Source organism: Gadus macrocephalus, chromosome 4, assembly GCF_031168955.1.
Source record: "Gadus macrocephalus chromosome 4, ASM3116895v1".
In the NCBI taxonomy this organism is placed as follows: Eukaryota; Metazoa; Chordata; class Actinopteri; order Gadiformes; family Gadidae; genus Gadus; species Gadus macrocephalus.
Window position 1 is genome coordinate 18,256,836 of NC_082385.1, and position 9,015 is coordinate 18,265,850.

At 41.4% G+C, this 9,015-nt stretch overlaps 1 protein-coding gene across 1 annotated transcript; it reads right to left on the reverse strand.

Annotated features, from left to right (window-relative positions):
* Nucleotides 1-6,251: 6,251 nt before the first annotated feature.
* Nucleotides 6,252-8,798, reverse strand: LOC132454880 (uncharacterized). Its single transcript, XM_060048427.1, has 7 exons — nucleotides 8,656-8,798; nucleotides 8,457-8,533; nucleotides 7,875-8,044; nucleotides 7,336-7,610; nucleotides 7,082-7,253; nucleotides 6,765-6,913; nucleotides 6,252-6,678 (listed from the first exon to the last, which is right to left on the reverse strand). The coding sequence occupies exons 1-7, from the start codon at nucleotides 8,672-8,674 to the stop codon at nucleotides 6,557-6,559; spliced, it is 984 nt and encodes a 327-aa protein (XP_059904410.1). The 5' UTR covers nucleotides 8,675-8,798; the 3' UTR covers nucleotides 6,252-6,556.
* Between the last annotated feature and the right edge of the window lie 217 nt (nucleotides 8,799-9,015).

Consider the following 9,015-nt stretch of genomic DNA (forward strand, 5'->3'; position numbering starts at 1 on the left):
TATTTTAAAATGAAATTAAGTTCTTTGGTCTGCAAATCTTTTTTTCTAAATGTTTGTGTTGAAAACGGGGGGTCGTCTTATAATCAGGGTCGTCTTATATTCTGACCAATACGGTAGTTTGGGGACCATGTTCTCAAGTTTGGATCCAAAGGTCAAAAGCGCCCCTAGCCACGCCCCTTACAAGAGTAAACCATGATAGGGACCTAGAATGAATTTGGAGTAAGCTAGAGACCTGGGGTCTTATTTATATGATGATATGGTCAATCTAGTGACTCTCTAGCCCAACCAAGAATACTTAAAATGGGTATTTCAGAGGTCATCAGAAAGAAAAGAACACACCAAGAATAGGGGCGTAGAATGACTAGCCGCGCACACAGCGCACACTTTTGGCCATTTTCGGTAATTATTCTAGAATGCTCCGGTGGGAGTCCTGGAGCTCTATATCTAAATAATATAATATAATATATAGATATCTATTTTATATAATATACTGTATATTAGCATGGCGAAAAGCTGTGCCTCCGGATGATATTATGAATCTCAAACGACTGTCGGCTTCTCCGACGTCTCTGGTTCTTCCACTTCCACGTCAATCTGATTCTGAAGTACAGACTGAGCTGTGACATGGAGAAGGAGAAAGGGATTGTTGCCATTTGCAGACTCCCGGTACTTCCACAACGAGACTCGTAGTGGGGGTTATCTCGGCCATGGTTGAGAAGGATTTGGGGGAAAGGAACATTGGCTTTGAAGTACTGCAAAGCCAAAGTTCCTTTCCCCCAATGCCTTCTCAACCATGGCCAAGATAACCCCCACTACGAGTCTCGTTGTAGAAGAACCAGAGACGTCGGAGAACCAGACGAAGTCTAGTCTTTTCACCAAATGGGAGGCGTGTTATGCACACACACACACACACACACACACACACACACACACACACACACGGTGCTCGCACGCTGTCAACCTTGTACCACCCGGAGAAGGGCTCTTTGGATCAAACCATTCAAATCATTATACAACTGTTAGTTCTAACAACTGCTTTGGTACATTCATGCAAATTATTATGTACATTCTCTGCTCTTTCCTACATTATCAATTGCTTATGTCCTGTTGATCGAAATGTATTGTAATGGGTCTCTATTGAATAGTCTCACCCCCACGACATTAGTTAATTGCATAAGTCTTTACATGCAAAATGGTTGAACAAGTTGTCATAATATGTCAAGCATATTTCTATACATGTCACTTAGAAAATCTGTCCTGAATTGGTAAATTGCTACCAGGTGAATCTTCACTTTCTCTACTGAAGTGAAATGTGTGAGGTGTTAGATCAACAAACAATCAACCAGTTTACTGAAATAGCTCAAGGGTGCATCTCATGAACCATAAACTGGCAAGTCTATATATAGCTGGAGCACAACACAATTGTCTGACAATGGAAGGACAGGGAATTGGACGGGGTCGACAGAAAGAGAGAAGAAGAAGAGGAAGAGGAGTGAGGCTGCGTGAGAATGAGAATTTGTGGCCCAACAGACAGGAACGTCAGGAGGTGTAGGAAGAATGCACTGTAATTCCTACAGCAATGCATGTCAGTTTACCCTAAAGAGATTATGTTCACGTTTCTAGCAATGACATGGTCTGTCAACAAATTACAGTACAAAGTCAAATCATAATGTGAATCTTGTCCAGTCTCTTGCAATCAATCTCTGACATACACTAAGGTGTAACTTACAATTTACAATAATTGTCTTCAAAACTTTAGCCATAGTTTACATCAGAACATCCCTCCAGAGTATATTGACAACATGACTAAGAAATTTGACTGTTTTATCCATACACAATGACACAAGGACTTGTCATTCTGATGGCACAGATATTTACTTTTGTGAGATGAACCAAGGATTTTGAGCAAGAGACTGGCTTTTGCAGGTAATCCATGGTGTTTAGCTATTTGCACGAATTGTTTTGAGAAATGCATTTACTGTTATGCAAATGTTGAGGATGACTCAAGAAATGTACCAAAGCGACTGAGAAACTGTAATTTGATTGGACAAGAGGCATTCCATGAGTGCTGATATAGAGTATAACAGCACTGGAACTTTTAACTATTCATGCATCACTCCGCTTTACAGGTGCTTTACTAACCGTTAATATTATTAACGTATTTTATGTAATTTAGATTGCAACAAGCTTTGAACCGCAAAGATGAACATATTTCCAGAATTATATTAATTATATTCCACATTATAGTATATTCCACAATATTACGAATGGTCATCAGAAAAGGACGAAGGGAAGGAAATAAGCCTGGATACTTCAGCACAAACCTCCAGGTGTGCTTATATGACATCGGCCAACTTCGACATATTAGAGAAGAGCACAAAATGAAACCAACACTGTAAGGCAAACAACATGGGCTTTGAACTGCTTTCAGACTTGGCTAAATCTCAAAAATATAAACATCAACATTCAGTCCGTTAAGAAGACCGTCTATTATGGGTGCAACGGATCACAAAACTCACGGTTCGGATCATGTCATAGTTTTTGAGTCACGGGTCCGATCATTTTTGGATCAACAACAACAAAAAGATAATAAGAAAAGACTTTAATTAAAATCTTCAAATGTGTGAAAACAAAATAAAGTGAAAAATTGGGTAATAATCCTGCTTCCTTTAAAGTGCGTATTGGAAGTTAATGTTTTTAAAAATATTTATACATAACATTCTCTGAAAATTGCTCTTTGAAATTAAAATGCTGGATTTTATCAGTTTAAAAAAGTATATCGGCAAAAAATCCAGTTTTAAAGTGACTATTTTGAGCAAGGCTTCAAAAACCGTTGTTTTTTTATGTGATACGTCAAACGCGTCATATTACGTAGGAATTGGTAGACGCGGTCGCTGTTGCTGCCTCAGCTCTATGCGTAGTTGTGAGTAGTTACAGCGGTGAGGGGTCTTGTATTTCCCCCCCCCTGTGGTTTTTGGGTTTTTCTAATCGACGAGATGAGGTTTTGTATCTGTGGGGGTTGTTCCAACTCCGACCTCCTGTCCGACCATCTCCGATTTCACAGTTTCCCCGATCGGAGAAAGGATGGAGCAGGCTTTCGAGCCTGCAAACCCTCACGTTAGTTGTACTCACTCGTTCTCCAGTAGGGGCATACACACGACCTCTTTGACACCAGGGTTGTTGGCCTTTTCACTGGAGCAGCGCTGAAGGTCCCAGGTGGCCAGGCGCATCGCGGCCCGGCCGTCCTCCCGGCGGGAGGTCGAGGTCGTCGCTCCGGAGGCTGAACGAGGTTGGGCTCGGATGGGACCGACCCGTGTGGGTCAGCCCGCCGTTGGTATTGGTGGACGGAGTTCTTGAGCGCTCCACAAACACCTGGAAACGGATCTTGTCCAGTAGGGAGCAGTTTATGTGATCGACCCGAACCAGGTCCTCGATGCTCTTGAACGGACCGTGTTGGGTCCGATAGGCGACAATGTTCCGGGCGATTTTCTCCGTGATGCCGCGGATGCTCATGAGCTGCGGCGGGGTGGCGGTGTTGATGTTCATGCCGCTGCAGGAGGACATATGCTCCGGGTCTCTCCGCAGGGAGGACGGGGAGTGCTGCGACGAACTGGTCCTACTCGACACGCAGATCTCCACTTTAATAATCTCCAGTTTGGTGGCGCCTATCCCACTCACCAGCGCTAGGTCCTCCACCTTCTTGAAGCCCCCGATGCAGTCCCGGTACTCCACGATGCTCCGCGCCACGGGGCGGTTGACCCCGGGCAGGGTCATGAGCTCTTCCTCTTCACTCTACCTCCCTCCTATTGCCATGGTGTCTCCCCTTTTTAGGTGGTTGCTGTTCTCCCTCACGGCTAGCTGGCTCAAAATTGTACGGAAGTGGTCCGAAACTGTTATCCATTGTTGTTATGTTGCCTATGTAGTCTATGATGATTAGAACGTCCGTCTACCAATTCCTATGTCACGCTCGAAAACGAGCGTTTGAGATGCGGAAGTAAAATTGTATCACAAAAACGGCTCAAGATGCCACTTGTAGTGTAGATTTATTAATAAAAACGAAATAATCGTGTATTCGAATTTTTTTCCTATATGATTCTTCACTGCAGTATCTAACTTCCAATACGCACTTTAAGCATGGTAAAAATTAAAAAAATTGCTTGTCCACATAAAAATAAAAACTTTACTCAAGATCTCCTTCCAATGTATAAATTGTAAAAAAAATAATTAACAGTATAAAGTGCAAAATTAGGCATTATTCCTTCTTTTAAACATGGATAGTAAATAAAATAGAAATAGCTTGTGTCCACATAAAATAAAAACTTAAATCAAGATGTCCGTCCAATGTATGAATACAATCCTAAAATATTTTAAAACAAAATGTAGTACAATGTGAGGCATTATTCCTTCTTCTTTTTAACATGGATAGGGTTAGTAAATAAAAAGAAAAGCCTGTATCCAAAGGAAGCACAGCAGACCTGGGCCCCGTTTCCCGAAAGCATCGTTAGCCTAAGTGGTTCGTGAAGTGTGTCGTACGAGCATCGTACAGTTTCCACACCGTTTCCCGAAAGCATTGTTGGTGACGAGCGTTGTGAAAACGCTATAGCTTACGAGGACTCCAGGGGTACTCGTAGGGTGCTAAGAGCATCGTTATCCTACTGTAGCCTCAGTGGCGTTACCAGCGGACATTCCGTGTATTGGATGCGTTTTATTTAAAGATCCCATGCCACACCCATTTCATTAATTTTTTTATAATCCTTGATGTCCTTTGATCGAGTTTGTAACCTTGTTTGTGTTGGAAATGCCTTGGATAGCTTATTACTAACTATTCTAGCATGTCTGAAAAGCCTGGTAGAAAAGACGAATGCTCTTCTCATGAATATCCATCTATTAATGAGCGTTGCTCTGATTGGACCGCTGTTTTCATCAATATTAAATATTTAAATTCCCCTTTGCTCTGATCGGGAGAGAAAGCAGCTGTCCATATGCTTACCGAGGCACAGCAAGCCTAAAACCATGGCAGGAATTTTGCCCTACGTGTTTGATCCAGAGTCGGAAGATGAGACTGAAGGAGAAGACCAAGAACAACCACAAACGCGTACAATGATAGACGTTTCAGAATGGTAATGTGAGCTAACTTAACTTGACATATAGGGCTTAGTTGTGTTGCTATACGCCAATAAACGGAGCGTAGGCCTATTCCCACCTCTATTATTTCCGAAATAGTTTATGCACCTCCAAATCGTTTATGAACCCAATGCACTTTGTAATATTCCAAAATCACAGGGTATTATCCACATTTAGGCTACGTCTAATATAGTAGGCCTACAATAGGCCAATGTACTCAACTTTCCTGGAATCAGGTTGTTCTAACACTTTTGGTCTGTCTTTTCTAATCATCACGTCTTCACGATGTGATGAGAAAATACATACCAAAAGTGTTCGACATCGGTGGACCACGACATGCTGTGATAACCAAATTTGTGCTCTTTATTAAACCACTAGGCCTACTCACCTGCATATAGCCCTTTCCATCAAATAGCTTGTTAGTGATTGCTTTATTGATACATTCTAACAGAGCAACCAGGTTATTCAAATAGGCCTAGGCTTAGGATAGTCGTCATTCTTTTTTATGTTGGCATTCAAAGATGTGTTGTAGGCCGATTTAGTCATTTGCAAAGACCTACAGCATCTTCATTTTCATATAATCAGACTGATTTTTTTTTATAATAGGTAGGCCTATAACTTAATTTGTGTTTCATTATTGATGGCTGCCAAACATATTGCCTACCTTTTGCTTCAGGTGTACCTGTGGGAATTGCTCTACAATGCAGATAGAGGTGGAGAATGTAAGCTGTAGGGAGACATCAACGGTAAGACGGTGCAACGATGGGTGATACGGATTTCATTTTGGTTATACACTGTCAGTAAAATCAGATTATATTAATCAAACATATCTGATTGCACAGGTTGTAAGAATAATGGAAGACGAGGATCCACCAGTATTATGCATGACCTTCCACCCAGGACTAGATCCAGTTTGTCTCAATAGATATTCCCAGCAAAATGCCCTGAACATTTATCAACGTGATTATGGGAACCCGCAAGTTAGAGGCAATGAGTAAGTGAGATGAAAAAATGTCTACACTACGGCACAATCGGCATATTCAAACATGTCTACCAAGCTCATACACTATTTTGTATAGTGAAAGTCAAAGTGATGGAGCTGTACCTACATATAATAACAATACAAATAATGATCATTTTTTATTCTATTTACACGTGACAAAACATAACTCACACACTATATACAGTTCAGCCTTGGCCATATATACATAAACAACAATGTCCTCCGCTTTTTGACAGCTGTTGCAGGTACTTGGCCTACAGGTCATTTGTCAGCTGGTGCTGGGGATATCTTGGCAGGAAGATGCGTGTCGTCATCCCCTCTTGTGTGGTCCAACACATACGCAGGGAGTTCCCTGAAGCGGAAGGCCAATATGTTTGATTTAAACCTCCTCCACTCTAAAGCGAGATACATAGGCCGCAATAGCGTCTTCTAAGGGTGGATGTTCGTGTTGGGACGATAGGGAACTGGGCACAGGAATCTTCTGACTTTCCTCCAAGTAGGGTTAGGGACTACCTCTTCAAAGAGGAGATGCATCAGGCTGAGGGTATAGCCTAAAAGAAATACAATGTAGGTAAACTCCACATGTAACAATGTACAAAGTGTTTTATGCATCAATAAATATTTTCTTACAACTTACAGTATGTTGGTTGTGTTTTTACTGCTTTCACCGTAGCCGCTCCTTTTTTTGCTTTTGGGAAACTGAGTTTGTACCTCAGTCTTCCTGAGTTTGTCTTCGCTTGGGAACGGCCAGCATTCTCATTAAAATGCATGGCTGCCAGGTACAGTCTGAAGGAGAAAATAGGGTGTGGTAATAAAACTGTCATAGGAGAACACTGGTTGCATTATCAAACAACTACGTAGTCACCACAGCAAAGATATCTACACATATCTTTAGGTCTGTATTGTTGCAGTGTAAGAAAAATATATGTTGCTGGTCAGTAAATGGGAACATACCTGCACAACATCCCAATAAAAGGGAAAACCACATTTTTCGGTGTAAAACACAAAATAACACTGTGGAAGGCTTCCAGTGTTGAGGTCTGGTACTTTGAGCTCAGCTTTTCCACGTCAGTCAGGACCCTCTTGTTTGTAAGGATTTTTTCCACTTTATAGAGGGCTTTGGTGCCTAAAGAAAGATATATTATTATTTTTAGAGAAACACAAGCAAGATAGTCAAACAACATTACATACAATGGAGGTTTACACACCTGGCTGAAACCACTTTTTACGATCTCTTGTTCGGCGAACAGGGTGGAGGCATTTGGGGAAAGCTGGGTTGTCGTGGCTGTGTATGTTCTGAATGTGGTTAATTAATGAGGTCCATTTAGCCACCTTTTCAGCCAAGGTGGATGATGATGTTGCTGCCCAGTAGACATGGTTGCTGATGCCACGCCGCCACCTCTTAACAATGTCACAGTCCTTCTCTTTCGACACCTTGTCCAATTTCTCAGACAGACCTAATGAACAAACAAAAACAAAAAATCTGTCAAAATCAATCGGATGAAGAAGTTATATAACTCCATACGTGGGCATGTTGGAGCAATGGTTAGCATACCCAACGGACCTCCGGGAGAAAAGGATTCAATCACCACGCTGCAAGCCCATGTGACATTGGATAAAGGCGTCTGCTAAATGTCTGTCACCTTTACTTGTTCTGTCCTATAATTGGCCTACTTTTTTGATGCATACTAATTTTACATTAGCCTGCATAATTATATCTTGAATCAAATCCAAAGACAAGTATTACCCTTTGCAAGACGTCATGTGCTTCAGATTGCGATCCCGAAGAAACCTTTGTATCTGGGGATGGCGGTCAGTGACGATGTAGTCCACTGCCACACCCTTCGACTCCAGAAGTTCAAGGCTTCTTTTCAGACCCTCCTTCTCCATATTGTGACTACCTCCAACCTCATTGCTCTTGTCATGGAACAAAAAGAGACTTATGTGATGAAACCACACAATGACATAGTTTATTTTACATCCATGTGTACATGGATGTAAAATAATGACACAAGATAGATTCATTTGTAAACTAGAAATCCATTTAGTGAGACAATATGGTTGGTCAACAAAATTCATTTTCAAACGTTCAGCGTCTGATAAAAGAGTAGGGTGTGTTTGTGTGTGTGTGTGTTTGTGCGTGTGTGTGTGAGAGAGGGAGAGAGGGGAAGTCAACGAGAGAGATACAAAGAGCTAGTGAGTGTTTCAGTAAGTGAGAGAGCATTGCCGAAAAAAGAGTGCGTGTGTGTGTCTAAGTAAAGAGAGCAATGAGTGCTATGTGTTGTGTGGCATGAATAACAGTTCAATTGACATATGTGGAACTACTCACCTGGACAAGTTGTACGTCAATAATGTTGTTGTTCTCCAGGTTCATCAAGGAATAGCTGCCATACTTTGCGCAATGACCTGCAAATATCGAAATTATGTCATGAGCACACTGCTTTTGAACATGTTTATGAGCGTGCTATTTTGTGTGGAACTTCATAGTAGTAATACCGAATGTATTGAAATTAATTGAGGAAGTTTACCTGGTGAGTCTGCCCTCATATCTCCACCAATTTTAACCTTTCTCTGGCTCAGAAACTGCAATTCTTCTTCCTGAAACTGATGCCATTTGTGGATCACTGCTGGCTCCAAATAAGTCTGTGCATGCCTTCTGAATGTGGTATATCCCATTTGGATAACAATAGATCAAAGACATTAACAACACTAGGCATGATTAATTCTTTCATTCATTCATCTTTGAACAACAAGGGCTGAGACAATGTACTGATAGCAACAATATTTTAGTACAAATTTAGAGAAATATGATGGTGAGTGGCGAGTACTCTCTAAGGTATGATTCAATACCTTTTGAAACTGGAAAAATGAAGTGCCCGTTGTGGCAT